The sequence below is a fragment of the Mobula hypostoma genome, chromosome 1 (assembly GCF_963921235.1).
Source record: "Mobula hypostoma chromosome 1, sMobHyp1.1, whole genome shotgun sequence".
In the NCBI taxonomy this organism is placed as follows: Eukaryota; Metazoa; Chordata; class Chondrichthyes; order Myliobatiformes; family Myliobatidae; genus Mobula; species Mobula hypostoma.
The window spans coordinates 197,313,344-197,331,248 of record NC_086097.1 but is presented as its reverse complement, the minus strand read 5'-3'; the positions used below and the strand labels follow the sequence as shown (position 1 = coordinate 197,331,248).

The 17,905-nt window shown below is 38.7% G+C and overlaps 1 protein-coding gene across 7 annotated transcripts in view; it reads right to left on the bottom strand.

The window, feature by feature from the left end:
- trappc9 (trafficking protein particle complex subunit 9) overlaps positions 1-17,905 on the bottom strand; it is a 749,291-nt gene that overhangs the window by 605,456 nt on the left and 125,930 nt on the right. For all 7 annotated transcript variants that reach the window (XM_063062835.1, XM_063062851.1, XM_063062844.1 and 4 more), the window contains one exon: positions 9,114-9,240. In XM_063062835.1, the coding sequence (XP_062918905.1) occupies positions 9,114-9,240 (127 nt within the window). The remainder of the gene's footprint in view (positions 1-9,113; positions 9,241-17,905) is intronic.

Sequence of the window (17,905 nt, the reverse complement as noted above, 5' to 3'; positions counted from 1 at the left end):
GGTGAAAGTATTGGGAATCAAAGACCAAAGCAAAATAGTTTGTTTCCTGGACTACAACAGAGCTACATCTGCTATATGAGTAGCAGCAGATGTATACACATGACTAACACTGGGGTCCAGAAATGAAAAAAAAACCTATATAATGTGCATATATAAGACCATAAGGCAAAAATGCATTAATAGTTGTGATCAGCTTTTCACTGCTATAATATCGTAATAGGAAACAACCTTAAGCATCACAGAATCATGGCTGAAAGATTATAGCAAGGAACTCAATGTCTAAGGATACACACTGTATCAAAAGGATAGACAGGAAGAAGGGGGGAGGGGGTGGATGGTGTTGCTCCGTTGGTAAAAAGATGAAATTGAATCAATGGAAAGAGATGACGCATGGTTGCAAGGTGTTGAGTCATTGTAAAGTGAGCTGAGGAATTGCAAGAGTAAAAAGACCCTGATGGGAGTTGTATACAGACCGCGAAACAGCAGTAAGGATGCGGGCTACAAATTACAATGGGAGATAGAAAATGGGTACCAAGAGGGCAATGTTACAATGGTCATGAGGGACTTCAATATGCAAGTACAGTGGTACTAGAAAGTGAATCCTGTGAAATGTTCTCTATTTTTGCATAAATATGACTAAAATGCGATCAGATCTTCACACAATTCCTAACACTAGATAAAAAGAACCCAATTACATAACATAGAATATTACACTTGTTCATTTATTTATTGAGAAAATGATCCAATATTACATGCATTTGCTGGAAGACCTTGGGGTAATACCTTCCATAAAAGCCATTTGGAGTCAGGTGTTCCAATCAAACAAATGAGATTGGAGGTGTGGGCTACAGAGGAGCCCTGCCCAATGAAAAAGACACAGGCAACATCAAACCTGCATCAACCACTTCTGCTGGAAGCTCGTTCCATACAGCCACCACTCTCTGAGTAAAGAAGTTCCCCCTCATGTTACCCCTAAACTTTTGCCCTTTAACTCTCAACTCATGTCCTCTTGTTTGAATCTCCCCCACTCTCAGTGGAAAAAGCCTATCCACATCAACTCTATCCATCCCCCTCATAATTTTAAATACCTCTATCAAGTCCCCTCTCAACCTTCTATGCTCCGAAGAATAAAGACCCAACTTGTTCAACCTTTCTCTGTAACTTAGGAGATGAAACCCAGGCAACATTTTAGTAAACCTCCTCTGTACTCTCTCAATTTTATTGACATCTTTCCAATAATTCGGTGACCAAAACGGGACACAATACTCCAAATTTGGCCTTACCAATGCCTTATACAATTTCAACATTACATCCCAACTCCTATACTCAATGGTCTGATTTATAAAGGCCAGCATACCAAAAGCTTTCTTCACCACCCTATCCACATGAGATTCCACCTTCAGGGAACTAGATCCCTCTGTTCTACTGCATTCTTCAATGCCCTACCATTTACCATGCATGTCCTATTTTGATCAGTCCTACCAAAATGCAGCACCTCACATTTTTCAGCATTAAACTCCATCTGCCATCTTTCAGCCCACTCTTCTAACTGGCCTAAATCTCTCTGCAAGCTTTGAAAACCGACTTCATTATCCACAACGCCACCTATCTTAGTATCATCTGCATACTTACTAATCCAATTTACCACCCCATCATCCAGATCATTAATATATATGACAAACAACACTGGACCCAGTACAGATCCCTGAGGCACACCGCTACACACCGTCCTCCAATCTGACACACAGTTATCCACCACAACTCTCTGGCATCTCCCATCCAGCCACTGCTGAATCCATTTTACTACTTCGATATTAATGCCTAATGATTTCTCCGCATCTCTGTTCTAAAAGGAAGTCCTTCAATCCTGAAGTCGTGCCCACTTGTCCTAGAATCCCTTCTCAGGGGAAATAACTTTGCTATATCTAATCTGTTCAGGCCTTTTAACATTCAGAATGTTTCTATGAGATACCCCCTCATTCTCCTGAACTGCAGGGAATACAGCCCAAGAACTGCCAGACATTCTTCGTACGGTAACCCTTTCATTCCTGGAATCATTCTCGTGAATCTTCTCTGAACCCTCTCCAATGTCAGTATATCCTTTCTAAAATAAGGAGCCCACAACTGCACACAATACTCCAAGTGTGGTCTCACGAGTGCCTTATAGAGCCTCAACATCACATCCCTGCTCTTTTATTCTATACGTTTAGAAATTAATGCCAACATTGCATTCACCTTCTTCAAACCAACTCAACCTGGAGGTTAACCTTTAGTGCATCTTGCACAAGGACTCCCAAGTCCCTTTGCATCTCTGCATTTTGAATTCTCTCCCCATCTAAATAATTATCTGCATATTTATTTCTTCCACAAAAGCGCATGACCGTACACTTTCCAACATTGTATTTCATTTGCCACTTCTTTGCCCATTCCCCTGAACTATTCAAGTCTCTCTGCAGGCTCTCTGTTTCCTCAACACTACCCACTCTTCCACCTATCTTTGTATCATCAGCAAACTTAGCCACAAATCCATTAATACCATAGTCCAAATCATTGACATACATCGTAAAAAGCCGCAATCCCAACACTGACCCCTGTGGAACTCCACTGGTAACCGGCAGCCAGCCAGAATAGGATCCCTTTATTCCCACTCTGTTTTCTGCCGACCAGCCAATGCTCCACCCACGCTATTAACTTCCCTGTAATTTCATGGGCTCTTACCTTACTAAGCAGCCTCATGTGCGGCACCTTGTCAAAGGCCTTCTGCAAATCCAAGTACACCACATCTACTGCATCTCCTTTGTCTACCCTGCTTGTAATTTCCTCAAAGATTTGCAGCAGGTTTGTCAGGTAGGATTTTCCTTTTGGAAACCATGCTGGCTTTGTACTATCTTGTCATGTGCCTCGAGGTACACCGTAATCTCATCCCTAACAATTGATTCCAACAACTTCCCAACCACTGATGTCAGGCTAACAGGTCTATGGTTTCCCTTCCGCTGCCTCCCACCCTTCTTAAATAGTGGAGTAACAAGTGTTGTGGCAAACGGGAAACTCTCAAGAACAGAAATAGCCTCACATGCATTTAGCATGCCATATGCAAGGTATGATTTTATGAGACAACTGTCATCCTTTTTTGAAACTTATTTTGACTATAGGGCAGCTTTTTCTATTTATATGACAGTACCTGCAGATCAGCCTGAGAACCATTGCAATGACAAGATCAATGTTGAATGGTCTATCAATCTGTGGTAACTGCAAGATACCACAGCTTGGGACATTTATAGTGAAGGGATATGCATCCAGGAATTACAAAAAAAAAGCAATTTTTGAAGTGGCACGATAAGCGAATAATGGCATTAAAACAAGTGAGAAGAATAATCTCTGTTCCACCACAATCATCATTAATTTAATTATGAAGGCTTGAAAGAATTGCTAGCTAAAATGAGTTGCTAAATTAGGTTGAGACAATTAGTCAAAGTAAAACACCAGAGATTTAAGGAGGTATTTCAAAATAAAGAATACATCACAACAAAAGAAAATGCCATAGAGAGATAACACTAGTCATAAGCAAAAAAAAAAATCAAGGTAGAATTGCACAGATAGGATTTTTTTTAAAGTAACTGAAAGATCAATAAGGGAGAATTACTTTACAAGATAAAGCTTGAGAGAAATGTAAAACAGACAATAAGAGTTTCTACAGTTCTTTATCAAACCCCCTCCTCATTTTCAAAAGTTAACTAAGTGAGCAAAATAAGTCTTGGGAACAAATACTGCAAAAAAAACGCGAGTCCTTCTTTATTGAGGATACAAGTAACATCATGAAACAACTATAAAAAGGGAACAGAACAGGAAAAATAGAAGGCATCAATCACTTGTACTGGGCAAATTGTTGGAGCTGTGGGTTGACAACTGTATGGGTCCTGGTGGTCTTCATATGTGATAGTTGATACATTGTTGATAGTTTAATTCTAATTCATGGCAAGTGCCAGTTAGTTTGGAAAATACAAAAGGTAACTGTTGGGAATATAGTGAAAAAGACAACACAGAAGCGACAGTGCAATTAGTTTATTAGCTACTATACTGAAAATACCAGAAGCCATTTTAAAAGCATTATAGCAGAGCACTTAATGCTCCTTCACTGCTTTATGGAAGGTAAGTTGTATTTGATCAATATAGGCTTTGTGGTTACAAAAGTTCATGGTGTAAAAACATAAGCTCATGGTTCAGTGGGTAGTCAGTTCCATTTTTAATTATCGCATGTACATTGAAACAGTGTGAAGTGTGTCATTTGCATTAACAACCAACACAACCTAAAGATATACTGGGGGCAGCACGCAAATTTCGCCCCCATTCCAGCAACAACACAGCATGCCCACAATGCTCAAAGCAACATATAACACAGAAAAGCAATACAAAACAGAACACAACAAGCAACAAAACAACAGAAACACAGATCCTGTTCTTTCCTTGCACTCATCCACTTATGCATATACACAGTTCTCCAACCCCAAGACAGGCTATCTCCAGCCTCCAGTGGACATAACAGTTTCGCAGACATTGGGTTCACATTAGACTCAAAGCTCCGGCCACCAGGCCTCAATGCCTGATCAACCTTTGGGCTTCAGTCTTTAATACAGATTCCAGGACTTGCCAATGATGACGACACTCCATGAGAACCCCAAGTACCAGGCCTCGAATGCCAGACTCTCCAAAGACAGGATCCCAAACCTCAGCCAGAACTCCAGTCTCACCGACCCACACAGATAGTGGCCACAGGCCCTCATGCCTCTTGCCCACATAGAATCCACCAGTAACTCACTGAGCTAGGGGGTGCGGTGGAGTGGGGGTGAGAAGACACCAACACATATCCTTGCTGGTCTGCCCACCCAACATACACCCACGGATGTCCTTCGTCCCACATATACATTGTTGGCCTTTGAACACAGAGTGGAGACCTAGGCTCCAACCTGTCCTCTAATTTCCCCACATGCCTGTCCTTGAACCATAACCTGAACTCTTAACTCCATGCTGTCCCTAATCCATTTCTATGAATTAAAAATCAACTAAAAAGACAACCAAGTCCAAGTCATGACCTCGACGAAGACCGCAGCTTGATGTCATTTTGAGCGGAAGTAATATATTGTAACATAATGACTGACATATTGGCATGGTTTAGCTGGCTATCAGAAAACAGAATAGGCAAAGAAGTACCTTTCCCTCAAAAGCAATATGCGGTAAATGATGTGTCACTGTGAACATTTTATATTTTTATAAAAATGACCTGACTGAAATACTAACGATACAATTGTAAAATTTGATGAAGACACAAAAGATACAGCAGATTATTTTTTTAAATGCAAGCTGAGAAGATGATATGGAATAAACAAAGATACATAGGTTAAGTGAATGGATACAGATCTGCAATTCAGAATATAATGTGGAATTGTCCACTTTGGCTGAAAAATGATGTACATTATCGAAACATATAGAGAAAGATGAAAGAACATCAGTCTTAAAATCTGGAATGCAAGTGCAGCAAGTAATTAGGATGGTTAATAATATTATCATTTATTCCCAGAAGAAATGAATAGAGAAGTAGGGAAGTCATGATTCAATTAAACATTGGTGAGACCACATCTGGAATACATGTACAATATCAGTGCCCTACTTTAAGCTTGGATGTTCATGCAGTGGAACATTTCGGAGAAGGTCAACTACACCAATGCCTGGAACAGCAAGTTGTCTTGAGGTATGACAGGAAAGGCTAGTAGATGTCACAGAATGAGAAAGAATTTATTGAAACACAAGACCGTGAGAGATGGAGAATATGGAGATGCTTCTTTTTGTGAAAAGATCTGGACAAAGGGGTTTTAAAATTAATCTCCAATTAATATGGAAATGAGGTAAAATTATTTCTCTGAAAAGGATCATGCATCTTTGGAATGGTCTTCCTCAAAACGATAAGTTTTTACTCAATTTATTTTGATGATCTGGCATTTTGGTAGGACCAACATTTATTTCCCATCACTAGTACCCCTTGAGAAGGACAGCCACATTCTTGAACTGTTACAATCATTCCAGCAAAGGTATTCCTATAGTGCTGTACGGTAGCATTCTTCTCAAATTAGAATAAGTATTAAAGGATCAGAAGGGTACTGTCAGAATAAACTGGATTAGTAATTATAGTGTATTTTGTGGATCATACACATTATAGCCACTGTGTTGAAATAGATAAACATTTAGAGTTGTTGATGGATGTCAATCAAGTGGGTTGCTCTGTTTCTTGAGAATTGTTGGTGCTGCACTCAAGAAGGTAAGTAGGCAGTATTCCATCATACTCCAGGAGGTGCACCTTACAGATGTTCGCTGAGATTATGGAATAAACTCAGGAAAAGTTTGAAGTTCAAAATATATATATTTCCATAAAGAAATGAATATTGTTCAATGGGGAGAAGGGCTTTACCTGTGATACACTGGTCACATCACTGCCTTTTTGTTGGTTTTTCCGTAGTAGGGCATTGGTGTTTCCATACCAAGCCATGATGCAATCAGTCAATACATTCTCCACTACACATCTATAGAAATATATCAACATTATAGAGGACATGCAAATCTTTGCAAACTTCTACAAAAGTAGAAGCAATGCCATGCTTTCTCTGTAAAGGCAATTACATACTGGACCCAGAACAGATCCCCTGAAATGATCACACTGAGGAATTTAAAGTCTCTCCACCTCTGGTCCCCTGATGAGAACTGACTCATGGACCTCCAAATTCCTCCTTCTGAAGTCAATAATCAGCTCCTTGGTCTTACTGACATTGAGTAAGAGGTTATTGTTGTGACACCACTCAGCCAGATTATCCATCTGCCTCCTATATTCTGACGTCACCACCTTTGATTTTGCCAACAACAGTGATGTCATCAGCAAAGTTAAATATGGCATTGAAGCTGTGATTAGTCTCACATCCATAAGTATAAAGTGAAAAAGCAGAGGGTTAAGTTCACAGCCTTGTTGTACACTTGTGCTGATGCAGATTGTGGAGGAAATATTGTTGCCAATACCAACTGACCGGAGTCTGCAAGTGAGGAAAATGAGGGTCCAGTTGCACAAGGAGGTATTGAGTCCAAGGTCTTGAAGCAATGATAGTACTGAATGCATAGCTGTAGTCAATGAAAAGCATGCTATTGTGTACATCTTCACTGTCCAGATATTCCAGGATTGAGTGTGAAAAGCCAATGGAATGGTATCCGCTGTGGACCTATTGTGACGAGAGGAGAAAATTGGAGCAGACCCAAGTTACTTCTCAGGCAGGAGTTGATGTGTTGCAACACTAACCCCTCAAAGCACTTCATCACGGTGGATGAAAGTGCTAATGGAAGATGGTCATCAAGGCAGGTTACCATGTCTTTCTTAGGGTCTGGTTTAATTGAAGCCTGCTTGAGGCCTTTTGAGGCAATAACTAACAATAGGCAAATTTTGACCTGATGCCCTGAGAATTCATGGGCTCTAAGGACCACTCCCTCTCTCCAAAATAACATTGTTCCACCACCAATGGTGGATCTATTCTGCTGTTGTGACAGATTGTGATGAGGGGCCTGGTAAATGCTCAGAAGGAATGATTTCACATACAAGACCATCAGGCTGTTGCTCAACTGGCCTGTTGGACAGTTCTCCCAATTCAGACACCAGTCCACAGATGTTTGCAAGAAGATCATAAGACATAGGAGCAGAATTAGGCTATTCGGTCCATCAAGTCTGCTTTGCCATTTCATCAAGGCTGATCTATTTCCCTCTCAGCCCCATTCTGTCTTCTCCCTGTAATCTTTCATCTCTGACTAATCAAGAACCTATCAACCTCCACCTTAAATACACCCAATGACCTGGCCTCCACTGCCACCTGTGGCAAACAATTTCAGACTCACCACCATCAGGCTAAAGAAATTACTCCTCACCTCCATTCTAAATAGATGTCCCTCTATTCTGAGGTTGTGCCCTCTTGTCTGAGACTCCATCATTTTTCGTTATACCTTCTCCACATCCACTCTATCTCGGCCTTTCAACATTCAATAGGTTTCAATGAGATCCCACTTCATTTGTGAGTTCCAGTGAGTAGAGGCCCAGAGGCATCAAACACTCCTCATATGACAGGCCTTTCAATCCCAGAATCATTTTTATGAACCTCCTTTGAACCCTCTCCAAAGTCAACACATCCTTTCTTAAGTAAGGGGCCCAAAACTTCTTACAACACTCCAAGTGAGGCCTTACCAGTGCCTCAGAAAGGCTTTACAAAGGTCAACTGATCTAGGAGCAAATTCCCTTTTTCTCCTACTCCTTAAGGGATTGGACTCCTGAACAAAGTGCTCACAGGACAACTTTTCTGACATGATCACCACCCTGAAAGGAATAACTTCTGGGTTCGTCTCAAACTGCATTACCATGCAACACAATTGGTTTCTAGTAACCAGATGGCACTGAGAGCTACAATTTCATGTTAAGAAAGGAACTCTAACTTGCCAATAACATTTAAATTAATCAAAGCTTATCTTGGTGTAATACTTCTTGTAGGCAATTCAGAAAATGCCAGAACCCTTGAGGAGAGAATATACATACCAGGGGGATTTTGGCATTTTCATCCACAACCCTTTACTGCTTTTTTTAAATTATTAGAAATAAAGTATTGATGGGCCTGAGAGAACTTTCAATCTTGACATTACTCTGGAAAAAAAATACTGTTTTTATTGCTTAATGCAGCTCAATAAATAGTGAAGATGCATTGATAATGCCAGCATCTTTTCCCTAAACTTTTTCTCTTAAATTCTTCAAATATACGTCAACAAGTTTCTCACCAACTAGCTTAATTATTATTTCTTGAAGGAAAATAGCCATTCCCATGTGTTAGGATTCTTTTTTAAAAAATGAAACTAGGAATAATTATGTTCAATGATCCTCATGAAATCAAATCCCATCTTTACAAATTTAAAAGCATAACTTACAAAACACAAAAGAAATGGAATATTTACGTTTAGCATTAATACATGCCAAATACATTAAGTAACTGCAATCTTTATGCTACATCTTCTAGCTGCTTTTAAACATTCTTTAGACAAATGCTTACCATTTACATTTATCTGTCCTGATGTACGAGGAACACCCACTAGTGTCACTGGGTATAGTCCAGATTCAGCAGGAAGAGAAAGGGCAGCTGGGAGAGATTCAAATTCAACACCAGATACCAATAATCCCTATATAAAAAAAAATCAGAGGGATGGAAAAGCTTCAATAAGTGGAAGGATTAATTTAGAGTAAGTATTTCTGAATTTAAACATTTTCATTACAATATATTGGCATCACTGAACGTCAATACTTTATGCATAGATTTTGAAATATTCCACCAACCAAATTATATTTCTGAAACTAAAATTAGACTGGTCTGACAGGAATAGCTTTCAATTTTGTTAAAAAACTTATTACAATTGACAAAATTGCACAAAATGATCACATTTAGGTTCATCTTTACATTATCAAATCATTGTTAAATTGAAGTCACTCTAAAGGCACTTCTTTTAAGTGATATTAGCAAATTTACTCCTCACTAAATGCTATTCAACAGTTCACTATACCAGATCAGGCCCTATCCTCTACCCAAGAATGCACACCCTATATTTAACTTGTCCAGAGGCAGAGACACAAATTAATCACTTCTCTATATCCCAGAGTCCGACATGATGCTTTTATCAAGAACATTCTCCCAGGTGGTGCAGTGAGAAAGCTTAGTGCTTGAAACACTCCTGATAGACCATTAGCTAGCAGTTTTGCCAGCTTGAAGTGCTGTGATTGATTGTTTTTAATATTTCAGTATCATGGATATTCAAAGATATTAAATCTAATAGAAATAAACAAATTAGAATTTTAAAAATGTAAAATAATTAACTGGTAAAACACTTAAAAATTAAAAGCTTTAAAAAGGAAAGCAAATTAATTTCAAAAGCATAATTTCACTTTGATATTTCCTATTCAAACCTCACCCCTCTGAATTCATTGCCCTCAACTCTCTCTGCACCAATCCCAACTTCACCATCAAACCTGATGCCAAGAGAGGTGCTGTTGTAGTCTGACAGACTAACCTCTACCTTCTGAGGCCAGACAGCAACTCTCAGACACCTTATTTACCCTTCGAACAGATCCCCCACTAAGGAGCATCAGGCCATTGTTTCCCACATGATCATCAAGCTCATCACCTCTGGAGATCTCCCATCTACTACCACTGCCCTCAGTTGCAATACCCTATACTGCTTGTTTCTACTTCTTACTCCAAGACCAACAAACCTAAATGTCACGGTAGTTCCTTTGTTTCTGTCTGTTCCTTCCCCACTGAATTTGTGTCCGCATATTTGTATTTGATTTTGTCCTCCTTGGTTCAGTCGCTTCCAACTCACATCTGTGACACTTAACATGCTCTCCATCACTTCAATCACTTTAAATTCTACTGGCCCTGATAGCCTCATTTCCACTACGGATGTTCACTCCATATACATTCCTATCCCATATTACAATGGCCTTAAGCTCACTGCTTCTTTCTGGACAACAAATCTAACAAGAACCCTCCTCTGCCTGGCAGAACTGGTTCCTACTCTCACCAATTTACCTTTCAGCTTTCCCCACTTTCTCCAAACCCAAGATGTAAGCATAGGCCCTAGCTTGAGTATACCTCTTCCCATTCTGTCACTTGTAAAAATGATATCCCCCATTCCCATTTTCTCTGTCTCCACTGCATCAACCATTAGTGATGGGGCCCTCACTACCATTTCCTTCATTTCCCATGCATTTGCCCTCACTCTATCCTCCTTCTACCATAACAGGGAAAGGATTCCCTTGCATTACCTACCACCCATGAGCATCCATATCCAGCACATCATTTTCATTAACTTTCCCATCTACAATGAATCCTCCCATTAAGCACATCTTTGCCTCCCCCCACCAGCCTCCTCCCCATTCTCTGCTCTCACTCTATCAAGCACCTTAGCTCCATCCACTGCAAAGGGCAAGATTTCCCAATGGACACCATTTCAATTTGACTTCCCATTCCCAAATGTTGGTCCATATATTCCTCTACTGCTATGATGACACCATACTCAGGTTAGAGGAGCAACGTTTCAAATTACATCAGGGTAGCCTCCAAACTGATTACCTAAATATCAATTTCTCTAACTTCTAGTAATTTCTCTTCTCCCTACCTCCTACCCTCTTTTTCCATACCCTGTACTGGTTCCCCTCTCACTCCTCCTCTTCACCTCACCTGTCCATCTGATGCTACTCCTCCTTCCCTTTCTCCCATAGTCCACTGTCCTGTCCTATCAGATTTCTCCAGCCCCTTAACTCTTCCAGCTATCATCTCCCAGCTTCTTACTTCATTCCCCCGTTCTTACCTGGTTTCACCATCTACCAGGCTGTACACCTTCCTCTCATCCCACCACCTTACTCTGGCTCTGCTTCCTTCCCTTCCAGTCCTGAAGAAGGGTCTCAAACCAAAGCAAACTGTTTTTCCCCTCCAGAGACACTGCTCAACTTGCTGAGCTCCTCCAGCGTTTTGTGTATGTTGTGAACTTTACTACTTTGTTTCTCATTATCTTTGCCTTACAATCCCCATTGGCATCAAAAATACAAGGATACAAAACTCAATTTATGTATCAAACCAAGAGATATTTCTTCAATTGTTCCAGCAAGACCATTAAAAATATTGTATAATTCATGGGCTAATGATGGCAGCGTAAAGTACAAACTTTCAGGATTAAGCTTGAAGGATGAATTAAGAAACAGTAATGAAGGGAGACAGTGGCAGAATGGGAAATGTAGTCAGAACAACATACTCCTGCAGATAGTGAATGTGGTAACAACTACACGCCTGTACAGATGGATAATACTACAGACTAGTTGAACCACAATGTTTTTCATATTTTAGGCTTTTGCAAATAAAATGAAGTGAGGTGTTTTATGTTTAATGAGACCCATAACACATTTTATTGAACTTCAAAATCCAAACACAAATTTACGCTAAAAACCTTTATGTAATAACATTACATCAGACCAGCCTCAAAGTGAAACCCCAACTCAATGTCAGTGGTTGCGAATTATGTACATTTCTCCCAAATACATTACTACACATTATTAATTTTTATGAACATTTACACAGACAAATAGGCAATACAACCTAAACATATTAGTCATTATTCTTCCTTACTTTTCAATGATGCACAAGAACTGACATGTAATATGTTAACATTTTAAATTGCCTCCTGCAATCACCCACTGCAAAGCTTCCCACTCACTCACCCAACTATCTACTTACGTTATGTAAGCAAAGACTTTTTTAAAGACCGATTTATTTTCTGACTAAACCATACCAAAGTTCAAACTTAACATCTGGTAAACTGAAAATAAAAGCTGCCAAATTCAAGCAGGATCATGGGCTTGAATACATGTACCTTTGCTGATAAAGAAATTAAATAAACTTTGTGGATTAAAATTGCTTGCTTTCCTACACTTCTTTTCAAATCTTTTTATTATTATCCAAAATTAACACGAGTACATCGAAGTAAGCAACACTTACAATGTCTCAAGAAAAAAAAACATTTTAAAGACTGAAAAGATTTTAGTGATAATAAAGAAACCTTACTAAGCAAGGAAAAGTGCGGGAAAAAACCCTATTAGGTGTTCAACCCCGGAGCCATGCATCATACAAAAGCTTCTAAAGATAAACATCAAACCGCCAGCAAGAAAAAAAAAGTACCAAAAATTTACAACTAGATCGTGAAGGAAATCTATCAATTAACTCAATTGATAATATCAAGCAAATGAACCCTATCTTTTCTCAAAATCAAATATAGATTCAAAAGTTTGACTTCTAATTTTCTCCAAACTAAGACATAGCATCACTTGAGAGAACCATTGTGACAAAGTGAGTGCTGATGTATCCTTCCACTTCAACAATATGGCTCTTCTGGCTATCAATGTAACAAATGCAATAACATGTTGGTCAGACAGAGCAATATCATGGATATTTTGAGGAATTATTCCAAAAAAGTTAATTTATTAGGTTGTAAATTAATTTTAAGTGCTTTAGAAATTGTCGAAAAAACTGACTTCCAGAACTGTTCCAGTATAGAACAAGACCAAAACATGTGTGTCAGTGTAGCTATCTCAGTTTTACATCTATCACAATAACTATCAACACTAGGAAACATTTTAGACCGTCTCTCCTTCGTCAAATGGTAACGATGTACAATTTTAAATTGAATCAGTGAATGACTAGCACAGATTGAAGAAGAATTAACCAGCTTCAGAATCCACGTCCAATCCTCCATCTTAAAAGTCATACTGAGTTCCTTTTCCCAATCTTGTTTAATCTTAAATAAAGGACGCTTATCCCATTTTAATAGTAAATTAGAAGTTCTTCCAATAGAACCCTTCATCGAAGGGTCCATACTCATAATAGTATCTAACAGGTCAGCATCCAATATGTAAGGAAAATGACAAATTATTTTTGTAAGAAATGTCTAACTTGAAGGTATTGCAAAAAGTGTGAGTATGAAAGAGAATATTTATCAACTAATTGTTCAAAAGACATCAATCCATCTTCTTTAAATAAATCCAAAAAAGAATTAATACTTCTATTTTTCTGAAGTAAAAAAAAATTGTATTACTCAAAGAAGGCTTAAAAAAGTAATTTCAATAAATTAATCTACAAAGTTTAAATTTTTTAAGATTAAAAAAATTGTGGAACTGGAGCCAAATTTGTAAGGAATGCTTAATCACAGGGAATAACTTTAAATTAGCAACTTTAGCTAATTGTATAGGTAAAGAAGCTCCCAATAACAAGGTTAAATAAAAATGTTTCACAGCTTTCAATTCCAGGTCTACCCAAATTGGCCGATCGTTCATCAACCCAATATAACCAAAAGGACATGTATCGCACATTTACAGCCCAGTAATACATTCTTAAATTAGGCAAAGTGAGACCTCATCCTTTTTCAACTTTTGTAAGTGACATTTACTAATTCTTGGTCTTTTATTATTCCAAATAAAAGATAAAATAATAGAATCAATCCGAACAAAAAGCTTCTTAATCAAAAAAACAGGTATATTCTGAAATAAGTCTAAAAATTTTGGTAAAATCATCATTTTCACTATATGGATGCAACTGACAAGTGAAAATGTAAGTGGACTCCATCTACTAAATAAATATTTCACAGAGTCTACCAAGGGAACAAAACTGGCTTTATAAAGATCCTTATATTTTTTGGTGATTATAACACCTAAATATCTAAGAGAATCCGTGACTTTGAAAGGAGTATTATCATGTATAGAGACAGATTCATTTAAAGGACACAACTCACTTTTACTAATAATTATTTTATATCCTGAAAAATCTCCAAATTCATTGAATAATTTTAGCAAGGCAGGAATAGATTCCTCAGGATTAGATATATAAACTAATAAATCGTCAGCAAAAAGAGAAATCTTATGAATGGTCTCACTCACAAAAATCTCATAAATATTTTTAGTTTCACGAATAGCAATAGCAAGGGGTTCTAACATTAAATTAAATAACAAAGAACTTAATGGACAACCTTGTCTTGTCCCCTGTGAAAGCTGAAAAAAAGGAGACCTACAGTTGTTAGTAATAAAAGTAGCAATAGGAGCTTTATATATCATTCTAATCCAATTATTAAAATTAAAACCAAAGCCAAATTTCTCTAAAACATTAAATAAATATTTCCATTCGACTTGATCGGACGCTTTTTCAGCATCCAAAGAGACGACGCATTGTGGGGTTTTAAGAGGACGAATGTTGTTGTTGTTCGTCCTTCGTAGTCGAAGATGACCATGGCTTCAAAGTCAAATGGGAGATTGGTGGCTGTGGGTCCGGAGGTGACTGATGAGGCCAAACCGGGCCCTGAAGGCTCGCCCACATGTGGGACACAAGTGGGTGGGTGCTGTCGTGGCAGTGGATGCTGCTCGGGCCTTGCGCACAGTACGCTTTCGTTGCGCCTTGATGATGCGCCTGACTTCAGCTGCACGGGCTCCTGTGGTGATCTTGCTGCACCAAGCTGGACAGTCGAGGGCAAGCGTCTCCCACATGTTGATGTCGACACCCAGGCCTTTGAGGGACGCTTTGAGGCAGTCTTTGTAACATTTCTTCTGCCCCCCCGACTGAGAGCTTGCCCTGACACAGTTCTCCATACCGCAGCTGCTTAGGCAATCGGCTGTCTGGCATTCTGATCACATGTCCAGCCCACCTGGCTTGGGCTTTCAGCAGGAGGGTGTAGACGCTGCAGAGCCCAGTTCGTTCCAGAATTTCCGTGTCCGGGATTTTGTTCTGCCACCTGATGTGGAGGAGTCTGCGGAAACAGCTCAGGTGAAAGTGGTTGAGCTGTTTGGCGTGTCTGCTGTAGACAGTCCAGGTCTCACTGGCGTAAAGGAGGGTGGTAAGGACCTCTGCACAGTAGACCTTCAGCTTGGTGGTAAGGCTGAGTCCTTTCCGCTCCCAGACGTTCTCACGGAGTCTCCCAAAGGCGGCGCTGGCTTTGGCAATCCTGTTGTTGTCCTCAGCGTCTATGTTCACTGCGCGAGAGAGTATGCTGCCCAGGTAGGTGAAGTTGTCGACTGCCTGGAGGTTCTGGCCCTTCACTGTGATGCGCGGCTCCTGGTATGGCTTTCCTGGGGCAGGCTGGTACATAACTTCAGTCTTTTTGGTGCTGATAGTGAGACCGAAGTTGTCGCAGGCTTGTGAGAAGCAGTCCATTTCACGCTGCATCTCCTGTTCTGTGCTGGCGTTGAGTGCGCAGTCATCAGCAAACAAGAAGTCTCTGATGACAGTCTCTCGCACCTTTGTAACTGCCTGCAGGCACCTAAGGTTGAACAACCTGCCGTTAGTTACAGAAGGCATCTGTCAGCATAGCAGAGAATACCATACTGAACAGAGTTGGGGCAAGAACGCAGCCTTGTTTGACGCCATTTGTCACTGGGAAGGCCTCCGACTCGTCGCCGTCATCCAGAAGAGGACAAATATATAATGTTAAGTAGTCTCAGAACATTTGAAAAAGAATAACGACCCTTTATAAAGCCTGTTTGATCTTTACAAATAATTTTACCCAAAATATTCTCCAACCGATTCATCATTACCTTTGACAGAATCTTAGCATCGACATTCAATAATGAAATAGGTCTATATGAGGCACAGTCAGTAGGATCTTTATCCTTTTTAAGAATTAAAGAAATAGAAGCCTCATAGAAAGTAGAGGGTAAATCACCTTTCACAAAAGGATCCTTAAACATTTTCAACATATACGGAGAAAGCAATTTTCCAAATTTTTTTTTAATAAAATTCTACAGAATAGCCATCAAGTCCAGGGGCCTTACCAGATTGCACTGAAAAAACAGCTTTATGAATTTCGGCTTCAGTAATTTGCGCATCAAGAGTTTTTTGATCCTCAACAGAAATTTTAGGAAAAGCAATCTTTCGTAAAAAAAAGCATTCATTTCAGAAGAATCTACTGGACATTGAGATTTATAAAGCTCAGTATAAAAATCTAGAAAAATCTTATTAATTTCTTCATATTCCCAAGCCAAGGCACCATCTTTCCTACGAATTTTCAAAATTTGCCTTTTGGCTCTAGCCATTTTTAATTGAGATGCAAGCAGTTTATTATTTTTATCTCCAAACATATAAAACTTGCTCTTTAACTTAAGCAAATAGCCTTCAATGGGATGAGTTAATAATAGGTTATATTGTGTTGAAGTTCCACCCTTTGTTTGAATAAATCAATAATAGGGGAAATTGCATAAATATTTTCTAAGTCTTTAATTTGTTTTGAAATCTTATCTAATTCTGCTTTAGTCTGTTTTTTAAGCTTAGCTGGATAAGAAAGAACCAAATAATGTTATCTCTTAAAAAGAAAAACCAGCGCCATTTTTAAATTTAACATTAAATCCCTAAAAAAATACTTTAAATTCGGTTATAAGACGCTATAATAAAGCAGAAAAAAATTTAACAGCATATTTAACCCAAGTAAATTTTCAAAAATACCAATTAATAGTATCATAAGTAATTGAACCCTCCCCTACATATATAAAAAGCCCCATTAGTAGGAAAAATTACCAGTTAGTTAATTAAGAAAGAAATCAAAAAAAAACATCAAACCAGATATTAGGTAAAGAGACAAGTCCCTTTATCTTCTTTTCTCAGTCGAATATCCCAGTAACTATTTAAACAGTCATACTTGAACCATAGATCTTCTTTCCAAAAAAAGTAATATGCAATAATGAACAAATCTCCTTATCTTCTTTTAGTAGACTCTCAATGAAATATCCAAGTAACCTTCATAAATCTTCTTTCAGAAATGCCAATAATATACAAATACCAAACAACCTTTCAGATAGTTCATTTGGTAGCAGCGGCAGGTATAGTTTGAACGAACTTCAGTGCGGCTTTTGGATCAAAAAATGTACGAGAAGGAGAGTTAGGAGGAAAAACTTTAATTCTTGACGGGTAACGCAAAGAAGGAAACAGTTTCTTATCACATGCCTGTTTCATTAGCAGAGCAAATCTTGATCTTTGTTCCATTACCTCCTTCGGATAATCCTCATGAAAACGGAGCTCAGATTCCTTAAATCTAAAAACTTCCTGTTTTCTTGCTTGTATTATTTGAATTTTAAAGTGATGAAAACAAACCAAAACAGATCTTGGTTTATTTGGATCTTTAAATTTCGAAGTAAAAGCTCTGTGTGCTCTTTCTATAGTAGGCGGCTGTGATAATATGGTAGGAAATAAAGTATGAAAAAGCTTACCAAAGTAAGCAGTTAAATCTCCATCTTCAGCTCCTTCTTGCAGTCCAACAATTCGTATAT